General features: G+C 33.4%; 1 protein-coding gene across 2 annotated transcripts in view; it reads left to right on the forward strand.

Moving 5' to 3' along the window:
• The window catches only part of LOC144956877 (WD repeat-containing protein 81-like), a 50,323-nt gene that overhangs the window by 10,155 nt on the left and 20,542 nt on the right, over window positions 1–19,626 (forward strand). For both annotated transcript variants that reach the window (XM_078887673.1, XM_078887682.1), the window contains exons 2-13: window positions 3,194–3,369; window positions 4,191–4,350; window positions 5,490–6,113; window positions 7,526–8,224; window positions 9,566–9,748; window positions 10,699–10,757; window positions 11,374–11,527; window positions 12,141–12,322; window positions 15,565–15,847; window positions 16,283–16,533; window positions 17,120–18,198; window positions 18,871–19,016. In XM_078887673.1, coding sequence (XP_078743799.1) covers window positions 3,194–3,369; window positions 4,191–4,350; window positions 5,490–6,113; window positions 7,526–8,224; window positions 9,566–9,748; window positions 10,699–10,757; window positions 11,374–11,527; window positions 12,141–12,322; window positions 15,565–15,847; window positions 16,283–16,533; window positions 17,120–18,198; window positions 18,871–19,016 — 3,996 coding nt within the window. The remainder of the gene's footprint in view (window positions 1–3,193; window positions 3,370–4,190; window positions 4,351–5,489; window positions 6,114–7,525; window positions 8,225–9,565; window positions 9,749–10,698; window positions 10,758–11,373; window positions 11,528–12,140; window positions 12,323–15,564; window positions 15,848–16,282; window positions 16,534–17,119; window positions 18,199–18,870; window positions 19,017–19,626) is intronic.

The raw sequence follows: 19,626 nt of genomic DNA on the forward strand, positions 1-19,626 counted from the left end.
CTCGTAGGCTACTACTCCAAATACAGAATGAACCCGCATTTGCAGTACTACTGCATGTACCTAACTGAAATGATTGAATATCTACTCCTACTACGAATACGAACGCTATCTACTATTTGCAGTACTACTTCGAATAATGAATACGTCTGCTATCTACTATTCACAGTACTACTCTGCGAATAGAGGAAATCATTATTTGCAGTACTACTGCGAATAGAAGTGGCCTTTATTTATTTATTTATTTATCTCTTCATCTCTCTTATAATTATATATTTTGGTGACGTGTAAAAGAAATGTCTGTTGGTTTTCGTCTCACATCAACTGTTTTAAATTTTAGATTATTTACTCTATGACTATAACTCTAAGATTTCCAAAATCAAAGTTTAAACAACCCTTTACAATTCGAAAAAATGGGAGGCCTTCCGAAAGCTCCTCGTTCTAGCATTTCTTTCACTTTGTATTTTTTGACAGGCATTTATTTATTCAATTTGTCATTATATTTTAAAAACTCTAGAACAAACCTTGATTGATTTGTGAAAGTTTAAAATGTCCTAATTTGACCGTTGTTTTGATTCTCGGTCGCCATTTTGTTTTGTGAAGTATTGAAAGGTAGTACAAAACAGTCCTATGTTTTTTTTTCTATTACTATTAGGGTTAGCTCGAGGTCAGAGGATTTTTTTTTTCTATTAGGGTTCGTTAAGTCTGAGTGAAGATGCTAGCGTGTTTGTTATTCTTATTAGGGTTAGTTAAAAGTAGTAGATTTTATTTTTTCTTAGGGTTAGTTGAGGGAATATTTGAGTTGTTTCCCTTTGCACAAGGAGCTTTCGGAAGGCCTCCCGAAAAAGTTGAACCTAAGTTTGAAGTAGACGTAGCTGGGAAAATGTGTTGATGACAAGAACTAAAATTAATATATTTATATACACACTGTCAAATGGTACAGAGCATAAAGTTCCCAAGATCAAAAATTTACAACACAATAATTGTCTGTTTATAATGATGGGGATTTTAGTGTAAAAGGGTGATAGCATAGCAATGCAGCTGGTGTAGTGGTCATTGCTTTTGTTGTCATGAATTGTATTGAGTTAATAAATTGCAAATCTATTTCTGTGTCCACTTCCAAATACTTTTCGTTGTAACGTTCAAGCATTTTGCCTGTTATTTGATAATGATGTTTGCTCATTTAGCTTAAGTTTGTGAAACACTGTCTCTCAGTCAGCGGTATTATGTTGGGATTAAATTAAAACATTAAGAATTACCAACTTTTTAAATGTACTGAATTGTACATTTATTCTCGACCATAAAGAATAGGAGATTTGTGGCCATAAATTCAATTTCCAGCACCAAATCCACCCCGACAGTGGGCCACATTTATGATTGCATCAAATGTCATGGATCTCATGTGTCTAGTTTTGATACTGAATTATGATGGAGCCATGATAATTTAATGATTGGCAGATTGGGGCATAGCCCTTCGGCCTTAGGCTGATGTTATTGCATGTGACAATGAGAGAGCTATTAAGAAAGAGGCGCCTGTCATGCAGTTTGAACTTCTTCCTCATGATGATGACGATTATTTATTTTTATCATCATTGTTGTTATTATTATTAATGTGCAGCTATGTGGTCTTGTGATATGACACTCGCTTTTGGATCAGAAGGTTCTGTGTTCAAGCCTCGCTAAGCGCATTGTTGAGTCCTTGGAAAAGACTCTTTTCTCATATTCTCCCACTGTAATCAGGTGTAAAATGAGTACCTGGCCATTCACAGCATTGTCTCTGTTGGAAAAATTATAAGATCGCCTCATTCTATACTTTGCGTGTTGGGACCCTTTGTAAAGCACTTTGAGCATGCTTATTGGATTTTGCGCTATATAAAAGCTCGAGTTCTTCTTCTTCTTCTTCTTCTTCTTCTTGTTCTTCTTCTTCTTCTTCTTCTTCTTCTTCTTCTTCTTCTTCTTCTTCTTGTTCTTCTTCTTCTTCTTCTTCTTGTTCTTCTTCTTCTTCTTCTTCTTCTTCTTCTTCTTCTTCTTCTTCTTCTTCTTCTTCTTCTTCTTCTTCTTCTTCTTCTTCTTCTTCTTCTTCTTCTTCTTCTTCTTCTTCTTCTTCTTCTTCTTTTCTTCTTCTTTTCTTCTTCTTTTCTTCTTCTTCTTTCTTTCTTTCTTCTTCTTCTTCTTCTTCTTCTTCTTCTTCTTCTTCTTCTTCTTCTTCTTCTTCTTCTTCTTCTTCTTCTCTTCTCTTTCTTCTTCTCTTCTTCTTCTTCTTCTTCTTCTTCTTCTTCTTCTTCTTCTTCTTCTTCTTCTTCTTCTTCTTCTTCTTCTTCTTCTTCTTCTTCTTCTTCTTCTTCTTCTTCTTCTTCTTCTTCTTCTTCTTGGTATTACTATTATTGTTAATATTATTGTTATTATTATTGTTATTATTATTTTATTATTATTATTTTTATTATTATTATTATATTATTATTATTATTATATTATTATTATTATTATTATTATTATTATTATTTATTATTATTATTATTATTATTATTATTATTATTATTATTATTATAATGGCATGTTTATTTGGGCAATATTGCCCAAATAATTCTAAAATGTTGTTCTGGATATTTGGGCGATGTGGCAATTTTAACCAATTGGAGAGTGGCTTTGGTCAGTTCAGTTTTCCAATCCAGTAGTCACTAAGACCTACAAATTGGGTCACTCAAGTTAAAAGCAAAGAACAACACTTATTTATGATAGTTTTGATAATAAGATATAAATGTGAAGCAGTTGAAGCCTACATTTAAAACCATAAAATAACATGAAGAAAATAATGCCATGTATGAGTTGAAAAAAAAAAGAGACAATTAGAAGTTTTGTCTTATGTATTTTTATTATTATTATTTTTATTATTTTTTTTTGTGTGGGTATTATCAGTGCCGGTATGCCAGTTTTTTTTTTTTGCTTGTTTTTTATTGGTTATCTCTTTTTGTGATGTTATTTACACAATGATGATGATGTAAAATTTGGTCCAGTATAGAATAATTATTCTTAATAACACACAGTTGTTAATGTATGTTTTTACTCACTCTCTCTCTCTCTCTCTCTATCTCTCTCTCTCTCTCTATCTCTCTCTCTCTCTCTCTATCTCTCTCTCTTTCAATTATTTTTTGTCTTCAAAAATTATTGTTATCGTTTATCTCAACACTAAAACCAGGTAACTGAAGATTGGTTGAAAAACCTATCTCATGGAAGCATACCTCCGCCATTTGACCTTGGACTCAATGTGTGTACTTCGGAAAGGCTCTTGTCGAAGTCATGTCAAAAAATTCCACGACCCTGGAATAGAATTTCTATCAAAGTATTTGAGAAGTCTGAGACATTGTTTAGAGGGTAAGAGCTTTTATTCCAGTACAGTTTTATTACAGTGCAATATAATATTCCAATTTACATAGCATAGATGACTCAATCACATGGTGTCTTGCCTTGTTAAATAAAACCAATGCATGTTGAGCATTGCTAGTGACAAGTTGCATGATACTGATTTTTTAAAAATAACCCCCATGTTGTGTTCTTTGGAAAGGCACTTTATACACATTACTCCACTGGACCAAAATGTGAATGAGCACTTGTCTGTAGACAATTACGAATATTATAAAAGATTTTCAAAAAAGGATGTCTAATAACCAATTTGTACTGTGTGAAATAGAAATTTGGATCCATGAGGCCTGTGGGGTAATAATTAAATCTTTTTTTTTTTTTTTAATTGTTAAAAATAAAAAATAAATTTTTTAAGGATTAGATTATATATATAATTTAATCATTTTAAAATTCATTGAGTGTGGGAAATCTGTTGAAATGCCTTATATAAATGTTTATACTCTTTATTTTTAAAATTTTATATTTTCACTTGAAATCAACTTTCATTTGTTTGATTCTAAATGTTTGATGATACATGGACCGTCTCACCTCATCTCATTCTCCTGACCAAGGTGGTCGTAGAGGAGACATGAGATGATTTTGCAGTAAGGGCCCTATGTCTTCCTCACAAGAAACAAAATATTCTGTTAAAAAGAGGCCTGTTTATGGCATTGGTTTTATTCTAATACTATATTTGTTCAGCTCAAAGATAATTATTTTTTTGGTTAAGTTCTAATGAAATTGTTTCATTGTAACCACTGCAATTTTATGTTTTTCATATTTTATTGTTTCAGATTATCTCCAGTTCATTCTGACAATCGGTGGTCATGTGACAGTCTGTATGAATTCCTATCTCATATATGTAAAGAGAACACAAGTAATCTGTGGGTTGAAGCTCACAAAGTACTTAAAGGAAAGCCTCTTTCTCATGGAAGAGGAAACGATGCTGTTTCGGTAAATTCCCAAATTTATTTTTTTTCTTTTATGGTATATATTTCCTCTTGTTGTCAAATCATTAATGGTGATTTTAAAATAGTTTCCAAAACTTTTAAAATCAATGAATCATTTTCCCCCTCTGTTGTTAGAGTCTGTTTGTTATTTTTTAAAAATTGTTCCACCAATGAAATATCGTGTCTTACATGAGAGGAAATCTAAGTTATATACTTATTTAAGCCTTAATATTTGAGGTTCAATTTTACACAAACCGTCATCAGATATTCCTGTTTTCACCAATAAAGCAGTTGCAGTAATCCAGCCTTTGTGAAAGCAGGAAATTCTGTTGCATTAGACAAAATAATAGGAGAGTTGATAGTTTGAAGGAAATTTAGTATTGTTGTCAATAATATGTAATAGTTCCAATCACATCCTAATTGGCATCTCTTCTCATTCTTTCCCCCTTCTTCTTCTCTTCATTTAAATCATTTGTCATAAGACGCCATGGGAGCGAATTCAAAAAGGAAAGCACAATTATGGAGTGCTCTGTCTATCAGTAAATATAATAACGTACTAAAACGGATTATCTGCATGCCACTTTTATTTTAAAATGTTTAAATGCACACAATTTTTGAAGGATTTAATTCATTTCCTTTCCAGATTCGAAATGTTAGAACCTGTATATTCGGGGGAAAGGGGTAAAAAAAATTAAACCACCATAAAAAGCAATGTTATTGATTGATATTTTCTCATGAAATTGATAGGCAAGAGAGAGAGAGAGAGAGAGAGAGAGAGAGAGAGAGAGAGAGAGAGAGAGAGAGAGAGAGAGAGAGGGGGGGGGGGTCGTAAATAGCATGACAGAAGCCAAAAAATGCCATCACAATACAACAACTACTGTCTACTAAGGAGTTTGAGCAGTAACAAGTATTCAATAAATTGAAGTGTCGGGCTATAAGTTAACCTTTTTTTTTTTAATTAACAACTGGTCTTCTATCCGAAGAAGTTTATTTGCATACTGCTTTTATAATAGTGAATATTTAAATTGTTAAGAAATGTCTTAACATTTAAAAACAAGTAGTTAGATGAAAGTATTTATGATCTATTCTAATAACCACAAATATAATTGTGAAACAATTATTTTGTTTTTGGGTTTATTTCAGTTCTCATCATTAATGAAACAAGTCATCCAGAAACTTCAACCTGCAGTGTATATAAATCTCCAGCCTCATCAGAATGATAACATCACTCTTAATGAACTGCCAATTCCTTCTAACACATATCCAGAAGGTTTATTATCAGATGTTAAAAACTCCGAAGCTCGCAGTCGCCCTGGCAGCTTTTACACCACAGAAGAATCTGTACTATGTCATGGTTTTTTAAAATGCCATGCTATTGTGGAATCCGAGCAGCATTTTTTCTTCATACAGCCTTATATTCCATACACTTTAAAGGATGTTGTTGCTTTCAGTCCATCTATTTTGGAAACTAGTCATGCCAAACCCTTATTCATTATCTATCAACTACTCCAAACTATGCAATCGATGCACAACCTGGGACTTTGTCTAGGTAACGCTACTATCTCTAACATTCTTTTGGACGAAAATATGTGGCTAAGGATTAGCATTCCACGGAATGGTATGTTCAAAGCTATCCAGTCTACTTCTCATGTGCCACAAGGAGAAATGGAACCATCCATGATGTCTAATCCACACTCTTCCGAAGTTTCAGTCATCAAAGATAAATTAACACTTCCTCCTGGTTTGTCACTACCAGACTCTCTACAGGTATATTGACATAGCATTTACATTGAAAAATACAAAAATCTATTAAATTCCCAGATTATTAACAAATTTTTGTAAACTTGCCTGGCTATTTAGCATCATTATCTTGGTTTCGTTAAGCTGTTAAGATCATAGAAATAGAGACTTAAATTTTTTTGTTTTAGACAAGCTGAAATTTTTTTCAAGAATTTAAAATGCAAATTTGTCCATCCTAATTCTGACAATGCAAATGCTTTTTAGTTAAGTTTTTCAAAATAAAGAACAAAGGAGACCATGAGAAGTGAGTGCCTAAAATGATCTGAATATATCAAAAGCACTATCGAACATTCATAAAGAAAACAGTATGGATTAAATAAGATAATTGTATTTATCTTCTCTGCATCAATTTTGTCATGGTAATATGGATCCAACCAAATTTTACATATATATCAAAATATCACTTTCAGAGGAGGTAGCAGGCTAAAAATTAAACACTAACAGTTATGCTCCCAATAACATAAGACAAATTTTTATGTACTATATTGCATAGTTTTGTCCTCGTTTGTAAATGAATTGTGATGTTTTTGATTTGTCAGAAGTTTGGGCCGTTAATCTGGAAGAAAGCAATGACTTAATATGACATTTTATTTTGATATTTAATTACTTCTTTTTTTTTGTTGCTTCCCCATACCTTACAACATATTGGATGATAAATATATATGCTGCTCTAAATTAAATAGTTCATATCTTATAATTATACGTAGTCACATTCTTAACAGTTGATTACACTGTTAATAGTAACATTGATTGCTTGAAATTACTTTTTAACGGCATCTGAATGATTTTATCCTCGATTATGATTATAAGTAGTAATCCTTCAGAGCCATTGAGCCCATGGAGCTGGGGTTTATCCTGGTTGCTACCCTCTATTACAAAGCATTTTCCATCAGATCTAACAGACCTTAAAACTACTCTAGCTAATCACTGCTGGGTGGACAGGGGATGGGGGGGGGGGGGGGGGGGCAAGAAAAAATCTTGGTCCCTTTGCCTGTGAAGCGAGTGCTCTGCCAACTGAGCTTTTGAGGCCACATATTACAATTATATTTTTGGCTACATGTTTGAATTGATCTAATGATTTGTAATACGAGCAAGTTATTGCTCTTATATTTTTTACTTAGAGTGGGAAGAAAATGTGCTATTTGTCAAATTTAGATAATTGGATTTATGATTTATTAAAATCATTTTTCAGATTATGAAAGGTACCCCCAATCACTATCAATTAAAATATACCATATACTTTTTTTTTACAATAAACACATCTGTTTTGCTTTTCATAAAATTGAAAACTACTTGATTTTTTATATATATAATTATTTTTTTCTTTATTTTTTTCTTCAATTTTACTTTTGGACAATCATTTTTTTTCCCCACTACAGACTCCTGGAAGCTCACACAATGTTAATGAAAGATATTTTCAAATTGCCAGTGAATTCCTGACTAAAGAAAGTTATAGAAGTTTTGAGATTTCCATGTTAGATTCCATTGTCAGTGCATGGGTCCATCGACAAATCACCAACTTTCAATATTTAATGATTCTCAATCATCTTGCTGGTCGTCAAATGAATGACCCTAATAACCATCCTGTACTTCCATGGATAATGGATTTCTCTGCTCCAGATTCAGGGTTTCGTGATCTCAGTAAATCAAAATTCCGGATCAACAAAGGCGATGGGCAGCTTGATTTCACTTACACAGGAATGCAGTTGTTAGATGATGGAGGAGAGCATATCCCGCATCACATTTCAGACATTCTCTCAGATATAACTTACTATGTCTACAAAGCCCGTCGTACCCCTAAATCTGTACTTTGTGCTCATGTTCGATCAAATTGGGTACCTCATGAATATCCTCACAGCATGCAGCGGTTGCAGCTCTGGACACCTGATGAATGCATTCCAGAGTTTTTTACAGACCCTTCCATATTTGAGTCAATCCACGAAGACTTGCCTGACCTTGCAATACCTCCATGGAGTAAGAATGCTCTAGATTTCATTGTTCGTCACTTGGGGGCTTTTGAAAGTGACCACGTCTCAGCAAATCTTCATAGATGGATTGATTTGACCTTTGGTTGTAAGGTATGAATTTGTTTTGCATCAATGACTGTGTAAACGCTTTTTGTACTTTACAAATAGATATTTATACAATTCATCAAGTTTAATATGAGGGTCATCTTTAAAAGTCACAACAATACTCAATAGCATAATACTTGCAAATCTTATATATTCCCTCTCCTTCTTGTTATTTTCCTATGCAATTTAATTTACTTTCTTTCACATTCTATAAGATAAACAGCTGGAGTTCTATTTAAATTTTATTTGCATGTACATAATGTGGCATTTGAGATTAAAGATTTAGTTCCAGGCATTTCTCATATTATTTTAAGAAATTTGTAAATTTTCCATTAAGGAAAATATAGAAACCGTTTGATTTCCTCATTCAGAGTATTGGTTGTTAAACCTCATTTGACACGAGTTTACATCCAAAATAGATGAAAAGCATAAAGCAATGGGATCGGGAGACCACTTGAAGAAAGTATAACTGTAAAGGCTTCAAAATTAAAGCAAAGAAAAACGTGAAATATTTCAGCTACTCAACCTTCTACAGCGAAAACAAATAGAAAACAAAACATTAATATGATCCATGTTTGGTTTGTTTGAGCCTCCCTCCCAAAGAATTTTTTTATTTTACTTCATGTTGATTGAAAGCCTTATACTTATCTTTTTCCTTGTTGAAAATGATGAATTTCATATCTGGTGTTAACCAAATTGTCTTAGAGTTGACTTAAATATTGTTATATAACTTGATTCTTGTTACATATATTTATTATGATATATTTCTTTATTTTTTCTTCTTCTTCTTCTTCTTCTTCTTCTTCTTCTTCTTCTTCTTCTTCTTCTTCTTCTTCTTCTTCTTCTTCTTCTTCTTATTATTATTATTATTATTATTATTATTATTATTATTATTAGGAGAAGGATTTTTGTCCTGAAACATTCTTCACTCTTTTCTATCTATCATCAAAACGGTTATCTTTTTCTTTTTACTTTGCAATCATGAGGGAGTGAAGGCAATATATTTTCTCTGACAAAAAATGAAAAATAGCATTATGACATCTTAGAGGATTGATGCTTTTGTCTAGTGTCATGATTTATAAAGTTTAAGTTTTCAAAATGTTATTGCCTCAAAAGAACAGAGGCCTTTGAAATATTAGGCATCAGAATTGTAAATCATTAAATCTTAAATCCGAGATAATTTGCAATTTTTTATGCTATTTTGATGCATATACACCACCTCTCAAAACTGTAACTGCATTCAAATATTCAGATTTTAAGGATTTGACATGTTTGAGTGCTTCCTCCTTTATTATATTATTATTATTATTATTTAATTTTATATTATTTTTGTCTCTGAATATCAAGTTAAGTGGCTTGGCAGCTATAAAGGCGAAGAATGTCCATCTTCACCTGGTTGACCAGCACACCCACCTCACGTCCTATGGAGTGACCCAGCTCTTCCAGCACAGACATCCACCCAGAGATCTACAGGCATTTCCTTCCTCCAATAAGCTGCCTCAGATTGTCAGAGGAGTGGTCCCTTCCCAGGTGATGTTTCGTTGGTTAATTACAGACACAAAAAGAGGGGCTAAAGTTATAACCATAGAGAAAATAAAATAAAGAATATATATTTCAGTATACCAAAACTATGAAAATTGATGATTCGGGTTTTCTTTTTACCAGATTGGAAAATTATTATAGTAAAATCTATGCAAAATGAAAAACAAAAAAGTTTTTAAAAAATTAATAATAGTATGCTATGATGTAAATGAATAACTTAAGGTAAAGGAGAAGTAAAGCTCACATAAAAATACAAAAGTTTTTTCGTTTCACACCCAATGGTCAAGAGTGAACAGAATGGGACAGTGTCACCAACAACAAAAAATTATGTAAAGAAAGAAATCGAATATTATGGATTCGAATTTGCACCCAAACAAGTCTGCACTTATTACCTGGCCCATGAAAAAAGAACATCATATTGCATTTCATTAAAGGATTAGGACGTGGTGGTATGTTTTGATCACAACATTGCTGCTATCAATTTGTTGGCACATCACTTGTGGAATGTTTGATGTTGTTTAATCAATTGATTGAGTTTTAGACTCTTTTGATCTACAAAAATGATATTTTAAGTAATTTTGGTAAAAATATTGCCTATTAGTTTTTGACAAAATGTTGTTTTAAAGATGGTCAAGAACAAAGATTGTCTTGTTTTGAATGGCATGTTTTCTTTTATCCGTTTTTTGGGAAAGCAGCAAAACTGCAAATAGAATGTAAGGTCAAAGTCTAAATCTCAGGGACAATAGGTTCATCTCTGAGACCAGATTTTTAAGTATACTTTCATATGATCTAGTTACGTAAGAACGCAAATAGAAATTAGCAAAGACTGAAGGAACTTTGAATTTTCATCTCTCTAGACAAAGTTTATTTAGATAAATCTTTTTGTAAACACCTTAATCCTTGATTTAAAAAAAAATAATTTTGGTTTGAAATTTCAGCTTTCAAGCTACGGATTCCCAGACACTGAATTTGAATCTAAGTTTGGTGGAGAAGGCAGGTAGGAAAAAAGAAAAAATTCCCCAAAAAACACCATTAAATGAAACATTTATACAGTGCATTATCCACTTATCAGTGCTCAAAGTGCTTCACATGGAGTCCCTAGCTAACAGCAACACATAACATTTAGGATGAGATATGACTCCTATAAGGTGATAATACAATTTAACAATTGGGGGGTAGGGGGGGGGGGGGCGGGACAGAGACAATACTCATATCATCCAGTTACTCATTTTATACCTGAGTATGGTGAGAGAATTTGAGTTAAGAGCCATTTCTAAAGACTCGACTTTGCAGTCTTTTGATCCAAAAGGCAAGTGTTATACCACAAAACCACAAAGTTGTGGAAAAGCTTTATGCTATGTTCAAGCTATTCATGATGGGAGGAAATGATTATTTATTTTAAAAGGTTGAATAATAAAAAGTTTTGTTTCCATTTGCGCTATATTTGTGTGCCATATTTTTCTCAATACATCATATAACTTTTGCTTTTATCATTTGTTATCATTTCTGAATGTCTATTTCTTGCTTGATTCCAGGGTTTGTTGTTGTAATGACTTAATGTATTTTATAAAACAAATATACTAAATTTTTCCTTCTGTTCATTCATCTTTCAGCACTGATGGGTCGGACCCATTAAAAATAAATCATGCCGCTATATATTTGCCAAAAACATATAATCCTCTTGATGAACTTGAGCGTTGTGAGAAATTGCTGCACTTCAGTGCCAAAGCTATGCATGCACCAAGTGTAGTAGCATCCTCAACAATGGTAATTGTTTACAAAGCCTCATTATTTTTTAGATATCATTATTCATGACATTAATAAATAATTGTTGAGTTTTGTTGTAAAACAGACTTTAATTGATATTTGAACAACACTTCTGCTAGATGAAGCATTTTAAAGTTGTGACTCACATCACTTTAGGAAGGAGTTTTGCATCTTGAGTTTTTACCTTTTGTTTTTCTTTTAGAAGAAAATTCATGGTTTAAAACAATGTTGTTTTTGGCAGTACAGCGTACTCTGAAAAAGAAAAGCATGAAAAGCATTTTGGCAAGAAAATTTGTCCAAGTATTGATCTATTAAAATGAACTTTGTTTTGTTAAAAATTCTCACGTCACAGATTTGAGAGTTTTTGACAAGATGAGAGTAATTAATCAATTGAAGGGCAAATTTTCTGTCAATTTTTTTTTTAATGTGCTTTATCAGAGTATGGCAAAGTAGTGCTTTAATTGCAGTTGCTTGTGATAACAATATTTGATGGAACATTAAAAAAAAAAAAAGCATATCCTCTCAAGACCATTTTAGCAGTGCTTTTTTAAAGACAAAGCTGCTTTTTTTACATTTTTCTTTTCTTTTCTTTCCCCTTTTAATATTTTGAAAGGCCCAGGACAGTGTAACTCATGTCCAAAGTGCAAACACAGATGATATGGTGACATTCTTGTGCTTGGTCTGTGAAATATTCCTTGATTCCAAACTTCGCATGCAAGACTCAAAACCAAGTTTGACACAGAGAGTTAAAACTATTAAAGCCATATGTACATCAAATTACTCTGATATTCAAAGGTGAGAACACTGGTTTGTAAATGAAAATGGCTATTAAAATGCTACAAGAAATAGAGCTTTCAAGTTCAGGTTGATTGTGGCATTGGTAGCTTAGTAATAAGGTGTTCTGTTACAATGTTGGTTATGTCAGTAGTAGAAGGGTATGGCTACATCTCCAAGCTGGAAGTCTCCAGCCAGTCTTTAAATTCGTCATCGCAGTTGAGGACAGCCTCGAAACCTCCCGCCAATCTCGTCACAGGGCAGTGTAGGATTATGTGGTCTGCTGTCTCTGGGTAGGTCAGTGACTAGATGGTGAGCACAATTCTGATGCCAGCATTTTGTCTTAGGTGTGAATAGGTGTCTCGCTATAGGCAATGACAGAGGTTGTAAGAATGCTAGTATGAAAAAGGATACCTAATAGGCGACTATATGAAATGAAAATTTGATTCCACGTCTTTGTCAGCCCGGGTCATTCTAAAATTTTGAGCCTGATTTGGCCATAGAGTATTCCACTCCTTAGGCTGGTGTTTTCATTCAACATCTGGTAATGTTTATCCAGTAGATTTTTAAATTTTTTTCTTCACTTTGAAGAATTGTATCATAAAAATGTACTCCTTGTTAAGGCCAGAATACATATGGTAAAACATTGAATAACCACTGTTTCTCATCCAGTCTATCAGTACTTTTAATCCACCTCATGATGTCAAAAAGTCATGATGGTACAAAATGAAGAAATTGAAGAAATGGAGAAAGTGAAGGAAAGGAATGAGCCCTGGGAATGGGGTGGGGGAGCAAAAATAGAGAGGGAGTTGGGTGGAGGGGGGGGGGGGAGGGAGAATGAGAGAGATAGGGAGAAAGAGAGAGAGAGATCATCTTTGATCCTGAAATCATTGGCCACTAATGACAACCAATACAGATGGATATAGTATATGGCCTTTTGGAAGGGGGGGGGGGGGGGGGGTGATGTGAAGCCATGTGAAATGCATTAAGCATGTAAATAAGTGGAATAGCGCTTTATAAACGTCTATATTTATTCACTTGTTGTAATTGTCCCTTCGATTGCTCGTTCCTCCAACCCATTATTTTATTTTACTTTAATCTGACATTATATATTTCTGATTTGATCAGCAACCTGAAATAGCTAGAAGCTGTTAATCCTTTCTTTATGAAAAAAGGCTTTGTGGTCTAGGGCTGGTGGGTTCTGGGATCAAATCCCACTGTGGGCAACGCAAAGTTGAATCCCTGGAAGGCCTCGAAGTGGGCCGGGAAAACCGGGAAAAGCCGGGAACTTTATTTTGAAATTTCCCGACCGGGAAAAGCCGGGAAAATCGGTGAAAATTGTCTGGGGCCGGGAAAAAGCCGTGAGAAACATTTAGGTGAACAACAACCCAACATGTATTCTTCAGCGTAATCATTTACCCAACCTGCGAACGATCGGCTTAGAGCATGGCAGCAGCCTCTTATGGTTTCCTCACACTACTAGGCCCTATGTTATGACGATCGACCCAATCAGCAAAGTCCGGTCCGCATTCGTAGAGTACACAGACTATTACCATGTTTCCTGTGCATGACGTAATTATAGTGGTTTAGAGTCATCGCTGAAACACTGGAAGACGGCAATGGGATAGTTGCGTCAGTTGTTGAATAAATTATCCAGGCACGGTTGATAAGTAAAAAAAAAACAAATTATGTTGTAGTTACATTTGAAACAAACAAAGTATATCACTGATCTCGTCTCATTGAGATTTAAAGAATGATATAAAAATCAAGAAAATCGGCCGATAAATAAAAAAGTTGCTAAAAAAATCGAAAATAAACAAAAGCAATTTTTAAAATCGAATTTATTCGTAAAACAGTTGGTTTTCAACCGATTTTTCTGAAACAAGGACCAATGTTCTTCTTTTTTCAAGCCGATTTCAACAATGTGACTTTCAAATTCCTCAGAATTATATTTTTTACTTTTAGATTTTAGCTTTTAGGCCTGCTCAAAAAGGTGTTATATTCCTTGCCACTTGCACAACAATAGCGTAATACATCGACGGCGAGAAGCGTCTTTGTTTCGACCAGCCGGTTCGGTTAGATAGCCTGTGATTGGTCGAAGACTTAAAGACGCTTGATTCACTCAGTCGACTCATCATTGTCGACAAGACAAGAGTGCTAGAAACACACATCCCTCCCCTCATCTTAGTAGTGTGTGTGTGTGAGTGTGTTTTTTCTTTGTTTTGTTTTTTTTGTGTGTTTTTGACTTGGTCATGAATGCGATTGTTAGCTAAGCTAAGAAAGACGGTCGACGTCCTTGAGCTACTTTAATTAATTTTCAAGACTTGTTATTCAATTATTTGGAGATGGCAGATTAAGGTCGTTTACTCATTGTAATTTGTACTAAGTTTGTTTTGTCTGTCTCTAGATTAACTAGCTTTATTTCATTCATGTGCAATTCAATAAGTAGGCCACAAGTCTTTGGACGCTACTTTCTCTCTCATAGTAATATTCAAATGTCTTTTTCTCTCTATTGATTTCTCTTCTCTTTGTCTCTTTTCTCTCTCTCTCTCTCTGTCTCTCTCTCTCTCTCTCTCTCTCTCTCTATATATATATATATATATATATATATATATATATATATATATATCTGTCTCTCTCTTTTTTAAAATATTTTTTTGCATGTTGTAGGAGGCCTAGACTTTACAGGAATACGTCCAAGTATTAATAGCCAGAGTCAATATATTTCTTTCTCTCAGTCTCAGCTACTCTCTTTTTCACTCACATCTCTCTTTTCTCTCTCTCTCTCTCTCTCTCTCTCTCTCTCTATATATATATATATATATATATATATATATATATATATACATATATATAGGTAGTGGTGACTGGTCTAGAATTGATGAATATGCTTGAAAATTACTACCTTAAAATTTTCCCTAGAGCCTGGAAAAAACCAGGAAAAAACCGGGAAAAAGCAGGGAAAAATATTTTCCTGAATCACTTCTAGGCCTGCCCTGGAAAAGGCACTTTACTCACTTTCTCTCACCACACTCAGGTGTAAAAGGAGTACCTGGCTGTTAACAGCATTGTCTCTGCTGAATTAAAAATATATTTTAATATTGCCTTATAGGCGTCATATCTTGTCCTACATGTTAAATGTTGCTGATGGCAAGGGACCCCTTGAGCATGTTTAGTGAATATTATGTTATATAAATGTTCATTTTTTAAAAAGGTAAGCCATGCATTACAACAAGTTTTTTTGTTTTTTTTCTTGATCACAGACCTCTACAGAGATTTGTAAGTGATATGTTTTTTTGCCTGGAATTTGGTCCAAACAAATCATTCATATTCAGCACCATCTTTCCAGATGGAAGCCCCATGCCAACACCTAGCTTCTTATTGCAGAGCTATTCTGATTTCATCCCTTTCCCCCAATACTTCACTGATCTGTTCTCCTGCCTGAACAGCATTGAAGGAAAATCCCTGGAGATTGAAGGATTACGATGGAATCGTCTTTCCACCATAGAAAAGGTCAATAAAATCAAACGACTCGAACGAGAAAAGGTAGATATTTATAACTTTTATGTCAAGTTTCCTTTAATTTGAATAAATAACATACAAAGTTAATTATAAAAGTTAAATTAATGGACTTTTCAGAAGACATCCGATTTATGTTTTTTCATCTTTTACTGTCTCATACTTACTCTATGTCTAAACTGATAGTGCCAAATTGAACAATTGCTACCTTTCCCCTCTTAATTGTTGAACTTGAACTATTCTATGTGTTACCTTGAGTCTGTCCCCACCTCTGTGGAGCACTGATCTTATGACGACCCAGATTGATGATGATGATGACAACAACGACGATTATTATTATTATTATTATTATTATTATTATTATTATTATTATTATTATTATTATTATTATTATTATTATTATTATTATTATTATTATTATTATTATTATTATCACTGTTTTTTTAAATTCTATATCACCAGGTACCTCTTTTAGAGTCTTTCTTGTGGCGACATCAGGGATATTTAGGAGTGGAAGGGATGGGTTTGGTATTGCCATACATCAAAAACCTCCTTCATAATCAATACACCATGGTACAAGCAGCTTGGGCTCTTTTTGGTGCTGCAGCTCGTGAACTTGGGCAGGTTGAATCAACGAAACAATTCTTGTCTGATCTGACTCCTTTGTATTCTGGTGTAGAAGCGACTGCCAAACACATCAAGCTCTATCACAGGCAAGGAATCAACAGATACATTTCATGTTTCTTCATTATTATATTGACAGTTGGCAGGGTGTCATTCGGTCTGTTTGATCTCCACAACTTCACACCTTTGTCTCTTATTCATTGTAGTTTAGTTAGTATTGTTTTCTGATTCTGTATATGATATTTCAGGCTATTGTTAATTGACTAAAAATGTTTAGGACTTGAAATTACAAGCATTACGAAATGATGGATAGAAATTTAACTTTCAATTTTTGACACATAGGCTCAACATTCCGTATTCCTGGAATATACTTTCTTTGATAAGTAAGAAGTTGCTGTTTTGTATGTCATCCAATGGTTTATTAAGCATAATAAGGAATTGACAAGGAAAATTGTTTTGATTGGTCCTCAAAAAAAAGTCTTGGACTTCAAATCATACTTTTAAATTTATGGATGCCTTTGCAATTGAGAAAATTAAAATTAATTTCTCTCATGTTAATCTTACAAACTACTTTATATCTGTACTACCTTATGATTACCAAATTAGGTAAATGTTTTGAGACAGTAACACATGAATGGTGAAGTGTAATGTCTTTAATTTTTCATTTTATCTTAGGTCATTTTTGATGCAGCTCATCATACGTCTAGGTCTAAAAACCTTCCTTGTAAATTTCTCAACCCTTCTGGTAGAAGCTGTGGCTGGCTACAAGGACTTTCCTCTGTCAAGTAAATTCTACTCTGAAGAGTTGTTGGAAGATCTGGGGGACGATGACTTCCTAAAGTCATCGAGTACCAATTCTGTCAGAATGACATGGCCAGGAAGCTACACAGATTCTGTAACAGGAGAAGATTTAGACAATGTGGATGGAAATGACGAAAGTGGAGAATATAATGTAAAGAGAGACAGTGATGAAGAAAGTGAAGAAATGGATGAAACAATTGTGGATCGTATGTCATTGAATGGAGAGCATGTGGCTTTAGATGATGAATTGGAATTTGATGTTGATGAGTCTTCTAGGAAATATAGTGGTGATAAACGGGAAAGGAACTCAGTGAGTAGTGGAAGCAGTATTGATCCCATGGACCATCAAACACTCCAAAAAGACAGATTTGCCAACCTCCAGGAGGAGGACGGTTTAGTTGAGGGGAAATACGGAAGTGCAGATGAACACAGCATTCACAGCATTTCAATGCTGATTCCTTCTTCTGAGAATGCTGGACACCCTTCAGTTGATGGTGTTGAAAATGAATTGGATGAAAGATCAGAAGATTTAGAGATTGAAAGTTATCTTTCAAATTATGTCACTGTGGATTACCCGGGTAAAGATACAGAGGATAATCTTGTGCCAACTAGAGACGAGGGAGGATTTCATTTGGAAGACTTGAATCATCCAAGTGAGGGGGGATCTGTAAATTCAAATTATAACAATGCCAATGACCAACTTGATTCTTCAAGTGGGGCTAAAGACAAATCTGATATGGTGCGAAGTGAGACTGAAGATTTAATGGCAAATTTATCAGCAGATCACCCTGGAGGTGGCATCAATATAAAAGACATTGCAGCTGATTCTGTCAAATGGTTGACCCATAAACTTGGTCCCGTGTTGGCGACAAAATATTTATCCAGAAATTTGGTTAGAATGCTGGCTCTATGCTACTTGGGAGGAGAACAATTGCAACTTGTTGAAAATCCAGGTAAGACATTTTAGAGAAAATAATGTGCTGGGAAATGAATGATAGAATATGTTAGGCCCTATAACAAATGACATCAGTTCAATGGAAATCTGATCACTAACAGCTGTCTACCAAATGTTCATTTATTTATTTTTCGTAAATTCAAATTTTCCATCATTTGACATTTCCAATTAAGATAGAACCAAAAAAAACCCCTTTAAAACATTTTTTCCGACATGTTTATAGAATATAGAAAAAATTAACTTGTGTATGCGTAAATAAATGCAGAATAAGCTGAAACATGTTATCTAGCAACATTACCTCTGATTCCAATTATTTGCCTCTCTCATTTTAGTTGTCTATCCTAGTAAACAAGGACATTTAATAATATTCCGTTTCTGAAATGTGAAATTTATGGATATTTTTCTTTTTCTTTCTCTTCATCATATAAATCGACCCATTAGACTAATTATTACCGTCAATATTCATTTTTTAAAAGCAGAAAAAAGAACAATATCTAAAAAGACTTTCTCACATTGTTAGATGAATTTTAGATGGTTGCCTTGTTGTGACAACCACTCTTTTTGTTTTTGATAATTGATGTGTTGATCATAACGATAGTAATTTGATTACTGTTGATTACAAATTAAGAACTGTTGATTACAACTTTCTTCCACTCGTCTTATTTTATAGTTTCAGATGAAACTGAAATTAAGTCATCAAGGCTCGTTGTCGGAGACAGGAATGCCCAGAAAGTTTTGGAATGCATAGCTTTTACTGTGATGTTGTATGGAGAACAGGTCATCTTGATTCAGTGCTTGCCTAATATAATGGACATGGTAAATTAATATTGATTTGTTTCTCTTTTAAATGTTCAACAATATGATATATATTATATATATATATATATATATATATATATATATATATTATATATATATATATATATATATATATATATATATATAAAAAATTATAAAACAAAAACCATGAAATAATAGTGCTCAACTTTAGTATAAAAGGAGCTATTTATAAACATTTGAAATATAATTAAGATAGTTTGACTTCTACAACGTTGTTATTGAGCGTTGCTCTCATCAGGAAGTGGAAGTGAAAGTAGATTGTTGTCTTTTCGTATTTCCACTTCCTGATGAGAGCAACGCTCGATAACAACGTTGTAGAAGTCAAACTATCTTAATTATATTTCAAATGTTTATATATATATATATATATATATATATATATATATATATATATATATATATATATATATATATATATATAAGTTGCGTTCATTGGTAAAATACTAAACTGGTATACAGATTAGAATGTTGCAGGGAATGTGTAGAAAATAGCATGAATGAAGGAGATAAAAACGATAAATGTGATTAAAAAATGAAAATCACATTTGCTACCAATAGTGTATATGGGAAATTCAAGATATTAAAT

The sequence above is a fragment of the Berghia stephanieae genome, chromosome 1 (assembly GCF_034508935.2).
Source record: "Berghia stephanieae isolate SIO BIC M18660-M18661 chromosome 1, UCSD_Bste_1.3, whole genome shotgun sequence".
Taxonomy (NCBI): Eukaryota; Metazoa; Mollusca; class Gastropoda; order Nudibranchia; family Aeolidiidae; genus Berghia; species Berghia stephanieae.